At 35.8% G+C, this 24250-nt stretch overlaps 2 protein-coding genes across 3 annotated transcripts in view; one reads left to right on the top strand and one right to left on the bottom strand.

Annotated features, from left to right (window-relative positions):
• Nucleotides 1–24250, top strand: part of LOC149803219 (endothelin-converting enzyme 2-like) — a 61550-nt gene that overhangs the window by 16860 nt on the left and 20440 nt on the right. For both annotated transcript variants that reach the window (XM_089952848.1, XM_089952847.1), the window contains exon 4: nucleotides 23140–23253. In XM_089952848.1, coding sequence (XP_089808974.1) covers nucleotides 23140–23253 — 114 coding nt within the window. The remainder of the gene's footprint in view (nucleotides 1–23139; nucleotides 23254–24250) is intronic.
• Nucleotides 419–19483, bottom strand: LOC149803220 (uncharacterized). Its single transcript, XM_089952849.1, has 2 exons — nucleotides 19392–19483; nucleotides 419–829 (listed from the first exon to the last, which is right to left on the bottom strand). The coding sequence occupies exons 1-2, from the start codon at nucleotides 19447–19449 to the stop codon at nucleotides 585–587; spliced, it is 303 nt and encodes a 100-aa protein (XP_089808975.1). The 5' UTR covers nucleotides 19450–19483; the 3' UTR covers nucleotides 419–584.

Genomic DNA, 24250 nt, shown 5'->3' with positions numbered 1-24250 from the left:
AGATTTTCCACAAATTTGCCAAAATTGCATAAATGGCCAAATTAAGTAGTTGATATTATTTAAACTAATTGCAGTTTAAGACTGGAACTTTCCAGATTTATTATTTTCTATACAGAAACTTTGCTCAGTTTTTTTGGAACTGAATTCTCTGAAAAAGCAACGTACCAGACCCGCAAAATTAAAGATCTTCACTAAACTGGTCAGTGGCAAATACAGTCGCAAATGCAGGTAACATATTTTTAAAAACTATATCTTGGCCATGTATGTATCAATTTTTAATATTTTAAGTGTATTGTGCTCAGATTGCTGTAATGTATCTGATGATTCTATATTTTGAGGATTGAAAACAACATTCTTTTAATATCTCCCCACCCCCTAGGCAGAATTCATATGACGTCAAATACAAACACACAATCTGTACTGTGCAGAAAAGCACAACCAGTAACAATATTTTATTGAAATGTAAAAAGCATTTTATAGCAAATTCAATACCAAAATTATCATGTCTGTTTGAAAACAAACACAGCAGGAAAACTTTATTGAAGAATGTTAGCTAATTTCTAACTTTGCTTCTACAGCAGCTCTCAGCGCATGATGTATCTCTTCTGCAAATTTGTATGCCTAAAATCATCTTGACATGAGGCTGAGCAAATGTTTTCAAAAGGTTCTTGAATTTGATCAGAAGTGACAGGAACTTTACTTTTAAGCTGATGGAACTGGATCAAAAACTTGGAGGTGATGACATCTTGCTCGTGATTCTCAAGCGCTATTTTTCTCTCTTTGCCCTTTTTAATCAACCACATAGACATACGCTGGAAGTCTTCATTCTCTATAAAAGTGCAAAACAGCACAGTTCATTATTTATAAGACCTGTATCAGTGTAAGAATTGGGAAACTTAATTTTTTTCTTCTTCCACAGTTAGAAACTTCAAATACATTACATTATTAACATATTTATCAATATTTTAAGTTATTTTTGTATATTCTAGATTGAGATCGTCAGGTCGTATAATTGTAGATGTTTTAACTTTGTGAGCACATTTTGGTTTGTTTTGTTTTACAAAAGAAAATGTTTTGATATATTTATACATAATACTAAATCATGACACTTCTGAAATATTTTGATTGGGAGGATAGAAATGTGTTATTTATTATTTATATAACCAAGAAACAGACAGACAGACAGAGATTAATTACTATTCGTGTACGACAACAGTATAAAAGTGTTGATTTCCCAGAGAGACCATCTAAAATAACAATGAAACATCGACCAAGAAATATTTTGATAAAAACAACAGAAAGAAGAGATACCTCGTAAGAGAGAAACCAAACTTCCGGTTTATAAACGTCCAATAACTGTAAGGAGATGAGCGATAAAAGAAGGACTACACAAAATATTTTTGCACAGAATGATTGATTGTTCACTCATTTTACTAATTCATCGAATCAATATAGATATTTTTTTATTTATTAAAATTAAATCATTCTCGCAGACTCGGAATGTAAGATATGGTAACACGTGGCAATTGTGAACTTCCTGTCGTAGTATACACACACATTTTATCGAAAAGTATATTATTTATTCTATTAAAATATAAAACAAATGCCTAAAAATATTCATAAATGTTTGGAAAAGTTAGAAAAACAATACTTAACGATGTGCTGTTGCAATTTCTCACACACGAGACCAAAATTTGGATCACTTGTCGATGTGATGTCGGCCATTTAATTCGGAATCACCTCACAGTGCGTGACTCGAGACATTTTGAATACGATCTCGCGGTTTACACGCATGCGATTGGCTTCCTTTAATGAGACCTCGACGCCATTCATATCATTAAATTCAGCGAAAATTGGGCTTTCCAGCGCGTATAGGTATCATATATTAATTTTGTTAAAATGGCCGAGATATTTTGCCGGAAAAATTAACCTATTTTTATGAAAGCGTACCAAGAAAATTTAATTTAAATATATATTTTTCAAACTTATATGAAAATAAAGGCCGTTTTCTGCTCTACAGTGTGGTGCTATTTTTAGATGTTGACCCGGTGGCTTTGGAGTTCGAATGGGATTTCCCGACAGAACTCGTTTGTCTACTTTCACTGTAAGGCGTTCAGCTGACCGAATCGTGCCCAACAGTGAAACTGTGGCTTTTTTAGATGCAAATTACTGTTCATTCACTTATTTTCATCAACAAACCAAAATACAGTTAAAAAGAGCAAGAAATGAACTTTATTTCAGCATAAATTGTAATGTTGGTGATGCATCTACAATGACGATATGGCTGGTAGAAAATGATCGTTTTTACGGAACTGTTGAAAGTGCTACGCGTCTTATAGGAGGCTGCAAGTACCTACGACATGTAATGTTAAAAATAAAGAAATGAAATAAAAAATATGTCTCGTTTTCCATAGGTGCGGTCATACAGGCAAACTGAAACTGACAGGATTTACGCGGATAGTATCTACTCCGAATATGACAATACAATTATCCAAGTCAAGCAACATAAAAATTCCTATCAGTCAATACAATTATAAATATCAAGCATTGATAATAGTGATATAACGCATCACACGTATTCATATCAAACAATAGAAGTATTCATATCAAGTAATACAAGTATTCATATAAAGTAATACATGTATTCTTATCAAGCAATACAACTATTCATATCAAACAACACCAATATTCAGATCAAACAATACAAGTATTCATATCACATCAAACAATACAAATATTCATAACAAGCAATATTCATATCAAGCAATACAAGTATTCATATCAAGCAATACAAGTATTCATATCAAACAATATTCATATCAAGCAATACAAGTATTCATATCAAGCAATATTCATATCAAGCAATTCAAGTATTCATATCAAGCAATGTTCATATCAAGCAATTCAAGTATTCATATCAAGCAATATTCATATTAAGCAATACCAGTATTCATATCGAGCAATTCAAGTATTCATATCAAGCAATATTCATATCAAGCAATACAAGTATTCATATCAAGCAATTCAAGTATTCATATCAAGCAATATTCATATCAAGCAATACAAGTATTCATATCAAGCAATGTTCATATCAAGCAATACAAGTATTCATATCAAGCAATATTCATATCAAGCAATACCAGTATTCATATCAAGCAATTCAAGTATTCATAACAAGCAATATTCATATCAAGCAATACAAGTATTCATATCAAGCAATGTTCATATCAAGCAATACAAGTATTCATATCAAGCAATATTCATATCAAGCAATACCAGTATTCATATCAAGCAATTCAAGTATTCATATCAAGCAATACAAGTATTCATGTCAAACAATATTCATATCAAGCAATACAAGTATTCATATCAAGCAATATTCATATCAAGCAATACCAGTATTCATATCAAGCAATATTCATATCAAGCAATACCAGTATTCATATCAAGCAATTCAAGTATTCATATCAAGCAATACAAGTATTCATATCAAGTAATGTTCATATTAAGCAATACAAGTATTCATATCAAACAATAATAGTATTCTTATCAAACAATGCAATTATTTATATAAAATAACAATTATTCATAGTTCCATCTTATAACTAATATTTTATTTGTCTGGATTAAAAATGAAGAAGGCTTAATGCCAATATACGAGGTCAAACTTATCTAAGTCTAACGATGGCAAATTGTATGTACCTACCAATTTATGGCAGCAAAGGTAAGCCCACCATCTTTTCCCAGACCTACAAGAGGTATTTCGAGACTACCGCTGGGAATGTCAATCATAGAAGGAAATAGGAAGTATGCGAGCAGCTGGCTGTTCGAGATTTATGTTGGGAGAAAAGTTAATTAGCTGAAAGCTGTATTAGGCTGGTCTGCAAGACAACAGACAAATACATATGACTGTCAATTCTCACAATTACGAATGAATGCTCACTGCAGTAGTAGTAGTAGTAGTAGTAGTAGTAATAATAATAATAATAATAATAATAATAACAATAATAATAGTGGTCTTCATCACCAATAATACCAATAATAGTAACATGTAGAAGAAGGCTGCTTTCTTTAGGCATATCCTCAGAATGATGCCTGATGAAAGATGGCGACTGGACAACTGTTTTTTTTATTATCAAGTGAAATATGTATATTGATCACATAGTCGATACACATTAAATGTAGTATGTGCAGTTTAATATTTTGATATGATAACATGTTAAATATCATGTTATGCCATTTGGATTGGTCAAAATAAACCGGCGAAATTCTTGCGCAGTATTCCCTTTACTGGTAGGCTGCGATCGTCGGAAAATTTCATTACCGAGCCTGCTGAAACCTTTTGTTTTACTAGTACTACTAGCAATTTGGCGATCATTTTTTCGAATCGACTACTTCAAGGGATTTGCGGAAAAAGGGTCACATCTTGCTGAATATGTCCCATTTATCCCAAGATGGGCTCGTTATGCCATGCATAGATTATCATGCGGTGAAAAATGAACAAAACAAGAACAGCAATAGCAAGAAGTAAAAAAAAAAAGGGAATTTGTCAATTAATTGCTTGCGTGTGGAAAGGGGTGGGTGTACTATATACCTGTAGCATGGAATCCATCCTATATACAAGAGTGGTTTGCATGTTAACTTGTAGGAGTAAATAAATTCACATCTGTTTACAGGAGAATGTGGACACAAACCAGTCTTCAAACTGAAGGAATGTTATCGAACCACAGAATGTTTACGCCGTAAAATAGTTCTTAACATGTGAAACAATTCCAAATTTTCTATATCTACTTTAGTCTACTGTCCCAAATCGAGTAAGGCAAATATCCGGTCACATATACATTAATGTAAATCTGGAGTATCTGCATCCATCCCTTCATTTATCCAACAATTTGAATGCTTAGACGTGCAGCTGAGAGTAACGTTCTTGCTGTCAAGCATTTCTCTAACAGAAATAAAACTATATGACATCATACAGAACTTGCATACACATTCTGTATTGAAAAATTATGTTGTTTGAGTAAAATATATTTATTCGGAAGGACAGTTGCTCTTTCAATTATATCTGGTGAAATAAAACTAATAAATTTTAATAGTCAGAGAACAGAAAATTCCAGGGACTATGTTTTTCGCGCAACAAATTAAACGTGTATCGTTTGCAAAAGTCGTAATGATGGAACTTATTTTTCTTTTTTCACTCTTATTTTTCAGTAATATAAAACTAAGCCTCGCAAAAGCTGGACATCATTCAGATCGTTTCATACATTCAGTATCAAATAATTACCCATTTGAGATTCTCTGCATTTACGTAGGTAGGTAGGTAGGTAGGTAGGTAGGTAGGTTTACCAGCACAGTACTGGCTTTGTTTTGTCGATTGAAAGGTAAACTCTTAAAAATTGTAAATATAAATAATTTCCGAGAACGTTAGGGTTTTGCAAAATGATCTTGATCGCTTTCTTCGAAAACAAAAAGATGTATGCATCATCTGCGGTATCAAAAATAGATTTACCATACTAGAAAGACTTGACAGACATTTAGTTTTCTTCACTCATTTGAATGTTCGTTTTCTTACGACTCAGTGATCATAAGCTAAGTAACTGAAAAGATCGAAAATTCACCAAATAATGTATTTCCGTAGAATACAAGGTGAAATTTAAAAAGAACGTACATTATTGTTAATTAAATCCAAAATATTCCAAAACGCTCAATCACAAGTCCAAACTTACAGAGTATTCAGAAGGAATTCCGGTAGTGTTCCCAGTGAATTCCAGTCCTGAAAATGCTGATGTACCAATAGCCTGGAATAGTGTTGATGTACTAACGATATTGATGTATCACAATTATACAGTCCAAAATATCTCTAAAAGAGTTCACCATAATCCGAAAATAGTAATTTAGTCTGAAAGTATTATCAAAAGCTGTATAGTTCACGTGAATAATTTAGATAATTAAATCATCTTATATTAAAACTGAACAGAACTACAAGACTGATTCAACTGGGAATGAGTAATTCTGATGCAAGCAGTTTTATATAGCTCTCCACCTGAATTATGTCGCTATAATATTTTTAATAAAAAAATACTCTGTCATCTTAATGGCATTTTCCATAAAATTTGACAGCATAGTCAGGTCTGTTGGCTTACATTTTTGCAAGCTACTGTGGAGAAGAGTAGGTTGACCATGTTTTCCCCCGAGTAATTTCAATGTCCAGAAATGGATCCACGTAAAAATGTTTACCTTCAAGTAATAATAATCATAAATAAAATCTAAAAACGAATAACAAGAATTAGATATATAATATGTTGTTTCCAAACACACAAAAATGACATTGTCCAGGTAGGTTTAACCCCTATCCACACCTATGGATAAAAGTCAATCACACAAAAGTAGACTTACATAGCAGTTTTAACAGCCATCACTAATGCCCCCCCCCCCCCGCAGGCACATTCACTCACACACACACACACACGCACTGATTTTCATTTCCTGCGATATGTAACAATAAGAGCGTAGGAAATGTTTTGAGAAATAATGCACAGGGCCTTCACCCGCTTAAGCAAAATATGCAACAAAATATGTTTAAGTATATACTCAGTTCGTCACTTCCTTTGCAAATGCATTGTGGGATGAGCAAATAAGATTTACACTCGCTGGATATTATCATGCACTTTTAGATGATGCTAAAGATAAATTGCACTATTATTGTATATGCACATCCTGATGTTCAGTATAAACGAATGTGATACTTCATACATAATGACGTCAGGTAGCTGTCATTGTATAGTGTCGTCCGCTGTGTGGGGCAACGATTCACATTTATATAGAAGAACACGAAACAACAACAAAAAACAATTAGTGGATAACGAAAAATATAAACGACACAATATCACGTTATACATGAGGGGGTCTCTCCATTAAGTTTGCCATTTGTGCCATAGATAGACCTGCAACTACTGAGCCAATTTGAGTGATGAATTATCGATGAGAAAAATGAAGTTGCGATATGAAAGTTTATACAAGTATTAGCGTATTCAAATTCTGACTCGACCCATACTTTGGTTAATTAGGAGGACCTGCCAATCAGAAGTCACTATCTTTGGAAATGAATGTATATATAATCTACATGCTGCACATGATTTTATGACACAAGATGTTGTTGAGAGCACTAGTAGGCATTGATATTGCAAGAGAGCGGGAGGGAGGGAGGTTGGAGGGAAGAAGAGGAAGAGAGTTCGTTTTAATTTCAGACATCAGGTACGACACTGTCAGTTCTCCTCTTTCCAATATCCGCCTCACTTTTTCTCATTCCTTGAAAGTAACCTTTTCCCTCATTTATGTTCTTTGTTTATCTAATTCATCAATTTTGTTGTACATAAAAATGAGAACAATGCATGTTTAATTTACTTTCATCAATTTTTACTCGTTTAACGATATTGCATAAGGCTTTCCTTTAAATATTATGTCGGCGTCTTTTTTTCTCTTTTTCTTTCTAAAACTTATATTTTTAATTGTTCAGGTGTCACATTATAATCTGAATAACGTTAAATACAAGCTTTTGTCGTCTTAATTGTTGCGGGTGTGGGGGTGGGGTAATAACGGAAGGACAAGTACACTGACACGAATTTTCAAGGTGAAGAACGTACACCGATCATACATGACTTATTACGTCATGGAGAACTTCAATTCAATACATACTAGGAATTACATTACGCAGGTAAGTGAGTTCATACATAACAATGCACTCTGCAAAGGACTCTTTTCGTCTTAGAATTTCCTCTGGAAGTTGAAGACTATACCAATTTTGTATTTCAGTTTCAGCAACTAGTCATGAGCTCTCTATACGGAGGTTCGGGCAAAAAATCACTTTTTTAAATATTTAATATGCATTTTATGTGTTACGAAGTCTAAAATCAGTGCGAGGAGAATAATTTGGGTTTCGTTTATACTTTTATTGACTGTACTTATCCCATTGTGATCTAAACGACATGAACCATTTACTTTATCGATGAAAACAAATTCTCTCTTAAAGCACCGATATTTACTTATGATTTTGCTTCCTTGTACTTCATGCTATCTCGAATCGTCCCTTGACCGACAACAATTTGAGCCGCACCTCATGTGCACAGTTGTAAGTCTCAATAGAGTGACTTGCCCTGAAGCACAGGTATGACGCAGTAAGCTTGTTTATACGTAACATGACGTCATTGATCTATCAAGAGGCAACAGCTCTTGAAATTTGCGTGAAGACATAGCATTATGCTATAACGTAATCGATATATCACCCTTTGAAACTAAATGGGATTTAAGAAATAACACGTATGTTAGTGACAATGAAAAAATGTATTATCCCCTCGTACTAATGATCATAAAATAAAGAAATAGGACACTGAAATAAATATAAGAGTACATAGTATGGACAAGTGGAAAACAATGAGGAAGAACAAATACATAATTATTTGGAATATTCAATAATAATAATAATAATAATAATAATAATGAGGACTTTGTATAGCGCCTAATCTTTAGAAGCTCTAAGCGCTTTACAACATTAGACAACACCTAAAACATAAAAAACATATAATACTATTATTACAAAAACAAACACCATGAAATTAGAAAAACATTAAAAAATAAAAAACATGCTGAGTATATTTCAGGTAGGCAACCTTATTAGGTCTTTAAGTTTGTTCTTGTAGTGGAATAAGTGAGTTTTGAGAGCCCCCTTGAATGTGATCACTGTGTCTTTGTGTCTACGTTCAGTGGGCAATTCATTCCACGTTGCTGGGCCCTGGTATGCAAAAGAACGCTGTCCATATGACTTTGTTTTCATAGTGGGAATAATGAGTATACGAATGTCAGAAGAGGAGCGTAAGTATCTTGCTGGTGTGTACACATGGGTGAGATCGGATAGGTATGTTAGACTAGAGTCCGACAGTGAAACGTAGCACAGAGAACACATTTTTTGCTTGATTCTGGATCGAATGGATAGCAAGTGTAGCGTACAGAGCAGCGGGGAGGTGTGCTCTGATCGTGGTACTCTAAGTATGATCCGAGCAGCTGTGTTTTGAACTTTTTGAAGTTTCTGGAGTAGATATTGAGATGAACCAGACAGAACAGACATAATTGAGTTACAATAGTCCAGTCTTGAAAGTACTAATAAACACACAAATATTTTAGTGGCATCAATTGAAAGATATTTGCGAATTGAGCTGATGCGTCTCAGCTCAAGATATGCAGCCTTGCATATGTTCATGACATGTTGGTGCAATGTGAGAGTACTGTCCAGAGTAACACCTAGGTTTCGTACTGATTGTGTGAATTTAATGTTGGTGTTGCTGATATTTATTGTTTGAGGTAAAGGATGTGAATGAGAAAGTCTTTGTGCTGTGATCAGAATGGCCTCAGTTTTTTCATCATTCATCTGCAGCTTGTTACATGTCATCCATGATTTCACATCAGTAATGCACCTCTCTACACCTTGGATGGTAGCATCAACTTCAGTTGGGTGGCTGGATTTGTATATTTGGGTGTCATCAGCGTACAGTTGGTGAGACACTGGATGATGATCTATGACACTTGAGAGCGACTGAGTGTACATAATGAAGAGAACAGGTCCAAGAACAGACCCCTGTGGAACAGCACAACATGGATCAACTGGGCTGGAGTGTATTCCATTTGCAGATGCATTTTGTGCCCTGTTGACCAAGTAGGACTTGAACCACAGTAAGGTTGTATCATGAATGCCAAATACATGCTGGAGACGGTGAAGTACTATATCATGGTCTATTGTGTCAAATGCTGCAGACAAATCAAGGAGGGTGAGGACTGTAATCTTTCCGCTATCCAACGCAGAGAGAATGTCATTAACTACTTTTAGAAGAGTAGTTTCAGTACAGTGGCAAGGGCGATATGCAGATTGTACATTGATAAAAAGACTGTTTGAATTTAGATGAGATACGAGCTGGGATAGAACAACCTTTTCTAAGATTTTTGATATGAATGGGAGATTAGAAACTGGGCGGTAGTTCTTTAAATAGTTATGGTCTAGTGTTGGTTTCTTCAGCAGAGGCTTTACAATGGCAATTTTGAAAAATGATGGGAATTCCCCCGATGAGAGAGAGGTATTAATAACATCAGTTAGTGAAGGCAATACTGGATCTAAGCACTCAAGCAGCAGTGATGTTGGAATTGGATCAAGTTCACATGACTTTGGTGCACACTTCATTAGGATTGTACGTACGAAATCCATAGAGACAGGTTCAAATGCTGCTAATGGTTGCCGCTCAAATTCTGTATCCCAACTGTATAGTGACGACGAGTCAATTGAAATTGTGGTGTCAAGCTTATCTCTGATGGTTTGTATTTTGTCACGGAAGAAATTTGCAAACATGTCCGGAAGGTCAACTGGAGAGAAGGTAGTTGGAAGTGGTGTTGATTTGTTCCTTGATACTAGCTTGTTAGAAATCTCGAAGAGCTCTTTGCAGCTGAAACTTTCCATGATCTTAGTAGTGTAGTGGGCTTTGACTTCGTGACATTATCTTAGTCAAACACTACCGTACCTCATGTCTCTATAGCCAACCACTAAACTGACATTTCTTTTATTGTCAAACACTATAATGACATTTCTCTTATGGTTAAACACTATACTGACATTTATCTTTATAGTCAAACACTATACTGACATTTGTCATACATATGACCAATGTTTACTTGAAATTTCATATGATGCTCTTGACCCGCTTTCCCGGCTCGATCACTTTAATCACCCAGGCCTTCCATGCCCACACACGTTGGCACTTCTCCTGCGGTCTTTCATCTCTGCTTACTAACAGCGGTCTCTGGCTATATCTATTTAGCCCGCACCCAGGTATCCACACATAGTCAGCTGAATACGAGAAAACAACTTTCTAAATTATCTGCTTTCTGATTATCATTCAGATTAATAAAATCTGAGCGTTGCAATCGAACCGATATCAACACACCTGAAATATTTCCATATGTACGACTTTCTGTAATGTACCAATGATATAACATTGACTGGCTAAATAAAAATATGATATGCTAAATCTGTTATATATATATATATATATATATATATATATATATATATATATATATATATATATATATATATATATATATATATATATATATATATATATATATAAGATAAAATAAGATAAGAATTCTTTATTTCAGACTACATAGTCCATATATCTAAATTAAAATATATATATAAAGTAAAAACATTGTAAACATAAAAGAACATATATATCATACGTACAATTATTTATAAAGATACATCTACGCAATTAACTGCGTCCTGCTTGGTCAAGAATGAAATTAAGTGGTACATTTAAAGAGTAATTTATTCAATCTGCTAATAATTTGAAAATTTAAATGAATGTCATAGTTCCAAAGAGATTGCAATATACAGTTCTTACTACTAGATATTCTTGTCATCATTGAGGATACATATTTTCTCATTACTTCATCAAAACTGAATACATTACAATTTACAAACATGTTGGAGGCATCGTTCCATATAGGAAGACTATTATTATAACCAATAACTAGTTTTCTTTTCATACATTCATTAAAGTTTCTCCACAGAGGGGCACAATACATACTGCAGCAATAAGATTTGAATAATCTAATTTTGATATTCAATGAACAATTCTTAAATTTACGTAGAAGCATGTTTGTTCGAGTACACAAAAATCGGTAATGTCTCATCATATCTTCATTATCCGACCGACTGGATTTCAAAATATGACCCAAATACGTATAACTGTTGACACATGTAAGAGCATTGCCGTTAAGATGTACAGGGGGAGGAAATTGTAATTTGAAAGTTGGTTGAATAACCATGCATACCGATTTTTTTTGTATTATAAATGATATCATTCCCAAATGCGTATTGTTCGCATATCTTTAATAATTTCCTTAAACCAGTGTTCACTGACAATGCAACATATTTATGTCAAATGTACCGACTTCCAAGTGAGACAAAAGTTTTGTATGTGAATTCAGTTAAGAAACTTTATGACAATATACCACATACAAAAATCTTGGGGTTTTAAGGAAAGTGATGTTTTTTGAAAAAAGTGTTACCCGTGTGTTTCATTGATTTTATGTTGGCATTTTTTCCTTTATATTTTTTGTGTGTAGAGCTGTTAACATCAATATATTTTATCTTGTAATGTATGGTTGTGTTTATTTGGAAGGCTTTTCTATACTAATTTATTTTTGTGTACATTCTTTATGTTTTTATTTGTAGAACTTATCTTTTTATTTGCACTATATAACCAATATTGTGCTAACGTGCCCTATGCGTGCATTCATACAACAATTATTAATTAAAGGGTAGGTGGGTGGATTGCAAGATAGACTGATGGTTTGTTTGTTTGTGTTTGATGTTTAATGGTACGGCAACAAATGAAGGTTATATCTAGTACTAATATTAGTACCCTTACTCCTGCCTCGTGGACAGGGTACTAACATGAGCATATACGAATCAATGGAGCAAGCCGGGTGTGATTCACACCCGGTGCTCTTTTAGCCTAATAATAACACTTTGAACACATTCCTTGCAAATAATCTAATAAATTGAGTAGTCCTCTTATTTAATACCGGAAGTATCGAAAATCATTGAGAAATAGTTGCAAAATCTCGTTTACCTTTTTTAGGCGATATTTTCGTTTAGATCGTCCGCCATATTAGTTCAAATAATGATTACTTCCGTTCTCAGCCTCGTTTGTTTGTGTGCCAAATAAGGACACTGACGCCTTATTTGGAAACGTAAACAAATCGTAGTTAAAGTTTGGCGCCGTTTGGGTCAGAAATCATGCGCATTAAAAGTAAATACGGTTTATGAGCAACTTTGAAATTCAACCAAGAAGCGATTATTCGCCACTTGATTGATAATAACATAGCATAGAATATCCAAATATGGTCTCACAAGCCTTACGTAGAAAAGGGGTCACGGCGAGAGTCTAGCGTTGTCTGTCATGGCGGACAGGGTGAGGTTAGTGTAACCATGCCAATTTATTTTATCGTGTAAGGGCTTAATAAATTCAAAATAAGCCAAACTTCTTTTACAACATGATTATACTTATGTAGTAGATTTCTACACTGTTTGTTTTTTTTTACTTTAGTGATGTTTTTGTTTGCTCCATTACATGATATGGGATCAGTTCGTAGTCTCAACCACAACAAATCAAGTTGAGGCTACGACATCGTAGCTAGGTTATATCGTGCCGAGTTTATTGAAGTAATGTGCTTTGTCCAGCCATACACCACGATGGCTGTTTCAGTCTGGTCTGCTTGGCCGTGAGGCCGGCAAGCAAACCAATGAGCCATGGCGGTTACTGGATAAACGTGTGGAAATATAGATGATGAACGGATGATGGGTCGATAGATGAATAATATAGAAAGATTGGAGATGTATTATGTCTGCACAATAGCTTTAAATATTCAGAATTTGTCCCCAAAACACCCTAATTCCGTTCACAAAATAAGAAAAAGTGAAGGCATTATTGATCTAGATTTTTCTAGTACCAGAGACTATTGATATATGTATGAGGTTATAGCAGGAACCCTGCTACATGTATGTCAAGTTATCGCGAGACGCCAACCTTGCGCATTGCCAATAAAGAACTCGCTTAATGGTGTCAATAACTTAATTGCAGTACATTTCCGCAAAAACTCTACTTTTCTCACGCATTACAGCCTTCCCTTCACATCTGTGATCCGTTCACTCATATCTGTCTGTCTGTCAACATAAAATCGTACATCAATAGTTTTTGAACCTTGAAAAGTTGTACCAGTTCTAACAGGTATTTATCAAGGAGGATACGGAGTACATGCAAAGAAATGTACAAAAAAATAATTAAGTTGAATTTTGCTGCTCTACATCCGTTCTTAATCTGGAACTCACTATTCCTGACTGCTCATTAATAGTGTGCCCAAGACGGAAGTATACAATTGTCAGCCCATGGGTCAAACGGTCTTTTCTGCAGTTTAATGGCCAAACTTTATCTCCCTCTCTAAGAAATTTCCAGTGGGCAGATGTTTTCTCACATCAGCAGCCGTCATACTGATACGCAGCTGAATGCTCTGTGGGTTGTGGCTAACCTGCATTCCTCGCATTAAGATGTAATTAGATGTGGATTAGAACAATTCAGCTGGCTTCAGGGCTGTCTGGTAATGTCATTATCTACTTCGAAACTTATAAACCGTAAGATATGATTATTAACAGATAGATACCAACTTGTTTATTAACGTAGTGCATAATTTTTGGGGAGTAGAACAATAATGAAGTAATTTCTCTATTAAAGTAAAATATCAAATAAAATGTTTTCAAAATAAAAAATTGTTTGCATCATCTTGACGCATATCGTTTACTTTTTCTATGTGTTCGTAAGACTTTTGTTTTTGCTGTTCTTGACATTTATCGAATACTTCTTCACATTATTAAAACTGTTGGTTTTTAATGTTATTGTAACTTTATTCACCAATGCAGGGTAATGTAAACTGCCTCAGAATTTCTTATTAAGTTTTTAATTTTTCTTTTTTTTAAGAGAAAACCACCTTTTAGGTAAATGGTCTTAATTTTTCCAGCATAATATGTTCATGATTTTAATCTTATAGGCTATTTTGATTGACAAAATGTAATCTTAGCACAAGATATCTATAAAGCATGGTACCGTCTGTACTTGCTTTATATGTCGAGTCCAATTGTAACAACATAGACCCTGATCTGCTCTGGCAAAATGCGCTTACTGATTAGATTTTATGTTATTTGTTACACTGAGTATTACATACGAACTAGATAAACAGAGAACCCAGATCTTCTGATGCATTGTACAATTCGCAGTTGGGCTCTATTTATAAGAGAGTACATGCAATAATAAAAATAACTACTCAAGATCGTTACTGAGAGCTGCTGCCCTGTGACCACAACTGGCACTGGATGCAGAGCCCATCAGCTGGAGTCCAGTTATAAAGCAATCAAAGTGTCATTCAAGCTATACTGGCTCAGTCCTTCTCTACTTGTCTCACCCTACTGGTTTTCCACATGGAACGGTCCAATTCAAATTGTATTTGAAATATGCGATAGTTAGAACGCTTAAAATGAAACTTCTGAATTTACTTTTGAAAACTGAATTCTGAAAGACATGTTCTTCATATATTCTATCAGAAAATTAATATTCGTTATTTAATCTTATTTTTCAAAAATCATTTAGTGTTAGTCCTGTCAAAGATTTCGATTAGGGTTTAATGTTTCTTGGATTTGTGTTGTTCACCCTCGTCGAAATCCTTTTGCAGGTTCTAAAGAAGGCATTCGAGAGAATTGTGTCCGCTTCATCTAGGCGACATCAGAGTTAACTTGATCGTTCGAACGGAAGTCTGCCTCATAAAAATCCATGGTTAGATTGCAGTTACTTTTAACCTTTAAAGTTGTTTTTAGTTTCTTAGCAGCAATTCCCGAAATGAAAGAGCACTCTTATGAAAATCAACCTAAAATACCCCCTCCCACAGGGCAATAAATAATCAGCTTTCAGTTACATGTTAAAAGTTACAGTAAAGGCAATCAGAGAGTTAAGAAATGCAGTCACCAACAACAAATAATAACAGACAACTACTACTTTCACACATATAGACAGTGAACGAGGACTCTTTCATTACTGACGGACGGTAATCGGTCTTTGGCTGTAAAGCCTGGTTGTATCATGAGGACTATCGAACCATTCGATCTTAACTGAAGATAATTTGGGTCGACTGAAAGAACATGTAGCTTGCTTACCCTGTATGCGGAAGCTAAAGCTATCAGGAAACATGTTTTGTATTATCTAAACTTTAGCGAAGTGTGGGCTAGAGGCTCAAATTTACTTGATTGAACCCTGTTAGAACTTACGACAGATTCCATGTAGAAAACAGGGTTATTGATTTTGGTTGATGGAGATCAAAATTGGCCAAAATATCTGAAATGTATTTATCATGTATCACAGCCCGTACGAAACATTCGAAGATTCTGGTAACACGAACACGAGGAAGCCGTGGCATGGAGCAGATTTTGCCCCCCCCCCCCCATAAAATGACGAGCGTACATATGAACAGTTACTACATTCTTGCCAAGTGTCTGGAGATCAGTTCTGAAGGTGCCTGGCGACTTAAGTCCGACTCTTCCTCCTCATGGAGATCTACCAGCAAGGGTGGAGGGCATTATGAAGTAGCCAACACCATAACCATGTCATTGAAAGCGGTTTGAAGCTAAATTTATGTCCGTTCCATGTTCGGATCTGAGTAAGACGTGAAGGATAGTGGATTTGAAGGAGTTCCGTTGCATTCACTGTGTGTCGAGGCCCAACTGGGTCTACTTGCAGCGCTAGAGAAGATACACCAGGTGATATGATGTCTCAGTTCCATCCCCATGAAAACGCCACTTGCTCTCCCTTGTAGACAAGCAGTGAACGTACGGAAGTTCGGCACTGCCTGCTGGTTTGCCCGGCGAATGATCGGCCTGGACGCTGACGGAATAGAAGACGTTCCGGCTATCAGTGGTATCGGCTCCTCCAAAGGCCTTGATGGGCAGACATATTCTAGGGCATGTCGCCGACAGTATGGTTGGACGGACGGAGCTGTCGCTATGATTCCCGTAAATCATAGTTGATTGGACCGATTCGACGAAAAGATCCCCATGTTGGAACAGTTGGACGGCCGCTGACGGTGCGGTTTTCACATGTTTTAGATCCAATGGACCCGGTTTGAATAGCGCGTGGTTGTGTGAGGCGCCGTAGCGGATAAAAGCTGGTCCAATCAGAACGTTGCTGTTGAAAGTTTAATGGCATATGTCCAGAATTCCAATTTCACGTGTTGTATCAAAAATGTTTGTCCTAAAAGTTCCTTTTTCTGGGTAGACATTTTAGATTGTATCTGCTAGATTAAACGGCATTTTCTATGTCGAGCTTTTTGATTGTGTCGTTAAAATTACACGGCGGTGGTTGAAATTTCAATGTCATACATCGAGAATTGCTAATTTACGTACTGGTTCAAGGAGTTTATGCTCCATTTCATGTGTTGAGTATTTAGATTTCATCTGTTGAAGTACACGTCGCTGGTTGAAAATTCGATGTCCAATGTCGATGTTTTAGATTGTATCTTCCGAATTACACGGCGCTTGTTGAAATTTTAATGTCATAGGTCGAGAGTTTCAGTTTAATATATTGAATCACATTGATTGTGCTGAAAATTCCATTTAGTATGTTGAGTTTTAGATGGTATCTGTTGAATTGCACAGCGGTGGTTGGACATTGTTTTGTGCTTGTCAGAATTGCTATTTTTATATGGCGAAATGAAGCGTTTTTTTTAAAAAAAAATAACATTACACTGTGTCCGACTGAACAATTCAAAATAATATTGAGTATTAAGATACATCATTGGTGTATTCATTTATGAGGCGCAATTCCATTCCATGCATTTACAATTTGAAAGTTACCTTTCACAGGGGTGCCCCGAGTGGCCAAGTGGTCTAAAGCGCCCTCCGTTACGGACCACTGCCATCACGCCTCTTTCTGCGTGGGTTCGAGTCTCGGATTCAGCCAATGTGGGTATGTGAGAAAGCTTGCCAGTAGCTAATCGTGGGTCGGTGGTTCTTTCCGGGGGTTTTCCCGGGTTCTTCCTCCACCATTAATACTGGCCGCCATGTATAGCCTATCGTGTGCTGAAAAATGGCGTTAAACCCTACAAAAACAATAACAACCTTTCACAGGTCGAGAATTACTATGAATTTCTTCTCTAGATGTCGCTCTCGTGAACGGAACACGTTATTTTAAAACAAGGAGGCTGCTTCTCGTTGCTGTGAAATTCAACAGATGAAATCTAAATACTCGTCATATGAAATGGAACTTTCATCAACGTGTTGAATTAGGAATTCTCGTCATATAGTATTGAAATTCCAACCACCGCTGTGTAATTCAAAATATATACTGTAAAACGTCGACATAGGAAATAAAACTTTAAAGCACCACTGTATAATTCAACATATAAAATCTAACATCTCGATCTAGAAAATGGACATTTAAGGACATGTAATTTGATCCAACACGTGATATTGGATTTCTCGACATACGACACCAACATTTCAACTGCAACTTTCTCATTGTACCAGCTTTTGTCCGCTGCGGCTCCTCATATGGTTGGCTTGAATGCATGCGGTATATAGGACGGTCCGGCAAGCACCGGTGCCACCAAAGGCTTGGCTGAATGGACAAATTTTTCATCGAGATCTCCGGTACAGTAAGGATAAGATACCGACGGCGTGAATAGAGGGACGGATGTATCACTAAGATCCCCGTAGGAACTATTTGACTGGACCATTTCAACGGAGAGATCCCCATGCTGGGACGGTTGGGGATGTCGGCTGGACGGTTAGCGATGTCGGGACGGCCGTGACTGCATGACGGCCGGTAATGTTACGGCAATATCAAGAGTCGGATCCAACGGAACGGATCCGGCATGAAACCCATGTGACCGGACATACAGGCCCGATGGCCATGCTCGGACATGCGGGGGACTTACGCCTCGAGGGCTGCCTGTAAATTGAGGAATACTCTCCAATGAATCAGTATTGCCAGCAACGAACATTACTTTGTCTTCCTTGATTTCTTCAGTCTTTCCTTCCCTTCAGTGCCGAAAGGAAGATAGCTTTGAACGTGCCTTTAATGCGTGCAGTAAACATTCCTACCTAACCAACACAAAAAGAGAAAACAAACCATATATTAGCATATTAGTATGTGGCTAACTAGCTACTAGCATAAATTGCCAAATCAATATAGGACTAATTACCTAAAATGGAAGCTCTGGCTACGTATTATAGATGCTACATATCATAAACGGTGTATACATAGTACAAATAAGAGTAATGGGAGACTTCCATGCTGTGAAGGTGCATATAAATCATTAAATTGACATCTGCTGAAACGACACAAAAATTCACACACACACACACACACACACACACACACACACACACAACGAAACTAGCAATGTATTGAAATTACTAAGCCCCTAAAACACTGTCGTAACTAACAGAGCAGTGAAAATGTATCAAAACCATGGCCCTGTTCTGAACTTATGCACAATGCTTAGTTAACAATTAACCATAATTCTATCAAAGTATATAAACTTAGCATAAATATCAAGCAGCACTTCAGAATTTCGCTAAGAACAACTCCGCAACGGACGGAGTAAGCGAGCAACGTAAACTCATAATGACCTTGTATAAAGTCAACGATAGCTTGGTGGGACGTTGGCCTTAAAAGACGAAGTCCCAAAAGGTGACCAATTTACTATAAAATTAACAGAAATTGTAAAATAAAGTATACAACCTGTAGTAGTTCGATAAATCATCACAATAAATCCAAAATGAACGCTGGATGAACCCATAGGAACACAAAAACGGCTGTATTGTAGCGAAGCAAAAAACTGGCGACACCTGGTGGTATCAAGGGAGGTAATGAGCAAGTGTTACAGGATCAGACGATTTTCGTGTTTTAGTAGGGCTGGATTCGCGAGATAACAGGTTAATATTCCTAAAGTAATGTGATTGGGGAACGCATTCGAAGGAGAAGCGAAAACCGCACTCATCCTAATTGAACGATCGAAATTAATTTTATTTCCATAAGTTGATTGCTTGCTCACTTGCGTCATCTCAATTATGAAATGCAGTTTCCCATGTTTCTGGACCTTCCCACTTTTTCCTCTTTATGGCTATTAATCACAGATTCTTTGAATTATATTAAAATATAATTTACTGTACTAAACTCACTAAGGTGTCTACGACTCCGTTTTGAAGAGCAGAATGTATCCATGTAAGTTTAAGGACTCACTGTACTAATAATAAGGCATAATGGGAACCAGTCTAGAAATGGGTGCAGTTAAAAGAGAGTATGTATTTATCTGGCTGGCCAGGAATGGTTGATAATGAAAGATAGATTTGAGTAAAAATAATCTTTGAGAACTTATTCTAGTTGTAAGCCCACCCCACCCCACCCCCCGAGAAATGGTTCTATTGATAGAATTTCAATCCCTTTACAGACCTGAGTTTGGAAGACTCATTACTGAAATCAGGACCTGACTCTTCGGTGCGATATTGAAAGCACATGTATTAAACCCGTGTAATTCAGAAATACCACGTCTCATATGCATGTATTTGTTAATGTACTCTTACATCCTAGTCAGTCTTCAAAAGTGTACAAACAAAGTATAAATTAAAATTTGACAAGTGAGTAGCACATTGGATTTAAAAGCTTAATATTGTGAGTATTTAGGTAAAGAGTACATACATCAAATCTTTTCTTCTTGTACAAGAGTTTGATTGAATGTATATACGATATGTTTAATGTCTGTTCTAACGGAAACTCTAATCAATAATTCTGGACTTTATAATTTCCCATAATCCTTTTTAAGGCAGTGATAGAAACAATTCGAATTTTATCATCTGTATAATATCGATGTTAACTACATATACTGCAATCAGTGAGACTGACTTTCAACTCCTTGCTGTTTATTCAACGATAGCATGGGAGAGGACGAATTGAATATATATATATATATATATATATATATATATATATATATATATATATATATATATATATGGAGAAAACAGGATACGTTGTACCTTTATCAAACACTGTGTACATGAACCTAGAGACGGAACAAGAACGCCAACAGCAAATACTTCCGAGATTTGCCAATAAACACGCACGAAATCGATGAAATCATTAATCTAATTTTTAAAATTAAAACATTCCCATTAGAGTCTTGGCGTGCAACTTTTTTTCGGCTGAGGACCACAACATATAAAATATAACGGGCTTCATGAACAAGAGCAGTTTCTTACCCCGAATTATTTGTATTAATTAAAATGCATATTTTCAGAAGGACTGCCTACATGGCCGCGGGCCGCACAGTATAAAGGTATGGGCCACATGCGGACAGCGGACAATTTTTCAACTCAGACGATGTCCTATTCTTTGCATCGACATATTATACTGCCTTTCCCTAATTTCCCAGATTTTAGTATTTGAAGTCAAAACCTTTTTTGCATTGTTTCTTTATTTCTTTCTGCAGTTTATATATTTCCAGTCGATGATTAAGAATAATTAATCTGAAAGAACCAAGTCTTAATTTCTAAAGTACCGGTCTTTATATTAGGTTTAGTTTCTTTTCAAGCTCTACGTGTACTACAAATGCGCATGTAGGTCAAACAGACATAGCTGATAAAGTCAAACTGCAAGAATATCAATTATACACAAATCACTGATGGCTTTCGTTGCAATCTGAAGTCCTGTCTTCCACTCAATAAATCTCGCTTATAATAGTGTATCCCTCAAGTTTGTTATCGATCCAGATAAGACCAGAATAACATAACAGGCATTTATCATATAGTCGGTACACTTTGCCTATAGTGTGTGTAGTTTAATATTTTTGATATTATAAAATGCGAACATATCACTTTATGTGATATTGGTTGGTCTAAATAAGCCCATGAAATTATTGTGTAGTAATCTCTTTACTGATTGGCTGTGGTCGTGGAAAACCTTTTTAACCCCGCCTTCTGGAATATTTTGTTTTCAATGAACATTTTGGCGGCCATTTTTTAAGTCGACTCGCGAAAGGAAATTGAGGAAACATTATCTAGGCTGTCTGAATATGGACAATTTATCCACACGTCGGCTTGTTATGTCATGTATAACAATATCATCATAAGAAAAATGGCTTTAAACTCCAAGACAAGAAAAACAACAAGAAGTAAAACTAAGAGTATTGCTCATTTGATAGCGAACTTGAGGTATTGGGTGGAGGGGGTGGGTATATTTGTAACAAAGCATCCACCCTACATACAAGCGTGGTTTAAATGTTAACTCAACGGAAGTAAATAAACTCATCTCTGTTAATAGAAGAATATAGTCATAAACCGGTATCCCAACTGACAGAACTTATCCAACAACAGCTTATTTATGCAGTAAATATGTGATGCAAATCCGACTCAAAAAGAAATTTCTTTACGTCTTCTGCACATTATATTGTTCTTAATTAAATAATTCAAATATCCGGTCAAAAATACATTACAGTAAATATGTGAATTTCTGCATCCAGTAATCCTATTTCACATGAAAATCGCAACAATGTAACGTTAGTTGTGAAAGTGACATTTTAGGGTAAACATGTACTCTAAGGCCTACTGTGTACCGTATCAAACAATGTGATATCACATCACACGCATTGATCATTCTGTTTTGAAAAATGATTTTTTCGTAATAAAGTGTTCTGTTTATTCGGATGGACGCTTATTCTTTGATTTATAGTTTGTAAAAAGGTACAATCTACTTTTACTAGTTCAACTTTGTTTTTGACTATATTTTATTAACACCAAATGAAAGTTGCATCGTCTGTCAGCATGAATGAAATTATTCATTCTTCTTTCTATCTAAATAATTTCCAAGAAAATAAAAACTGTGATCAAAAGAATCTCAAATAGATAATAATTTAATATTAAATTTTTGAAACTCGTTGAATAATGTCCAGCTTCTGCTAGCCAAGGAACGCCAAAGCTGGACATTATTCAACTCGTTTCATAAATTCAGTATTAAATCATTATCGATTAGAGATCCTCTGTTTACCACATACATACGTGGGGATTATTAATTAATAAGGACTAAAAGTTTAAATAGTGGAAAAGAACATTTTAAAACTTTTTATTGAAATCTTGCTACTGCTTTTAACAGCCACACATTACAGACAGTCTCGTAATGGAAAACAGAAAGGATATAAGAGGAATTCACAGGGGTCGTGTTCAAAATTTTGTCAACTAGTATATATAAGTGAAGGCTAAAGAACTCGTAACATTGAAACAGGTTTTTAGAAATAGACAAAACGCAATGTGTATCGAAATATATTTGCAAGGTGAAATATATTTGCACTTTCTACGATGTCAGTAAATTGTTAAATCTAAAACAAAGGTTGGCAATGCGCATATCATTCTAAATAGTTTCCATCACGGTTCTTTGTCTCCATTTATCTTTAATGACTTCTTGTACTTTGATATGTTGTTTTCCTTTGGCTATTCAGACATGCTTTCATCTGCTGTACACGCAGAGGATACTCCACACACTAAGGCCTGCAAAACGGTGTACCAGACTTGCATGGATCACGCGGAGAAGACTGATGGAAGCACGGAACAAGGTAGATATTCAGCGGTAACCAAATCATCATGGAGTAAGGTAAACTTTGTCTAAGTAGCATCGATTGTTAATTATAATCAGGATAGTTTCATTTTACAAACTTCTGTGTATAATGTATAGCATTCAGGAGTGTTCGAGTGTATTCGTTCAAATCAAACTTTCTGGTCCCGTTTTCTCGACACTTTTTGAACTTTTACTTTCTCAAGCTCAGTATATGGATAGCTTGATATTCAGTAACAATAAATATAATCAGAATCAAGTCGGAATATTTTAAACTTTGCTTCTTCTACTAGCATGCTAATTTTCAATGTACTAGATATATTCCAAGTATTGAATTTGGGGTTTTATCATAAGTCTAGTTCTTTGTGTTCGAAAACATTAAAGACTACAGGGCCAACTCTCATTTTATTTATTGGCAGATATGTTGTATACGGCCTTGATACAATCAGTTATTTATGACAAGGGGTGATTTATGCTATAATCTCAGACACCAAACAGCTGGATACTCGCCGAACAGCTATTAGATATATTCTCAAAGAGAGAGAGAGAGAGAGAGAGAGAGAGAGAGAGAGAGAGAGAGAGAGAGATGGTGATGTTAATTGACCAAAGTCTTGCATACAAGACTAAATGCTAGCTTGAACTGGCTTGCTTTGAAGTGTGTGTGTGTGTGTGTGTGATTTGGATTTTTAACGTAGTTTTAACAATTATCCAGTCATATCTCTACGATGTCTGCAGAGTGGCAGTTTATAGTGATGTCTAGTACTGGGACACCATGCCGCAGATATGTAGCATAATGTCACATTATCCTGACACCAGGCCGACCAGTTGTAACACTAACCTCTTAATGTTGAGCGCCTAGCATGGCAGCTGCTTGTACAATTTTTATAAGTCTTTAGTATGATTCGGCCGGGGTTCGAACCCGCGACTTCCCTCATAGAAGACGGAAGCTGTAACCACTAAGCCACCGGAGCGGTCCCAAATGGTGCTTGAAACGCCGT

The sequence above is a fragment of the Sinohyriopsis cumingii genome, chromosome 3, assembly GCF_028554795.1.
Source record: "Sinohyriopsis cumingii isolate HCF-2022 chromosome 3, ASM2855479v2, whole genome shotgun sequence".
Lineage (NCBI taxonomy): Eukaryota > Metazoa > Mollusca > Bivalvia > Unionida > Unionidae > Sinohyriopsis > Sinohyriopsis cumingii.
This window is presented reverse-complemented; position numbering and strand designations above follow the sequence as displayed.

Excerpts from the sequence above, each read along its gene's own strand:
- LOC149803220 (XM_089952849.1), bottom strand. The coding sequence starts at position 19,449 with ATGGGTTCATCCAGCGTTCATTTTGGATTTATTGTGATGATTTATCGA. Across the intron at positions 830-19,391 it reads GATTTATCGAACTACTACAG|AGAATGAAGACTTCCAGCGT; the intron begins GTTGTATACTTT and ends GCACTTTTATAG.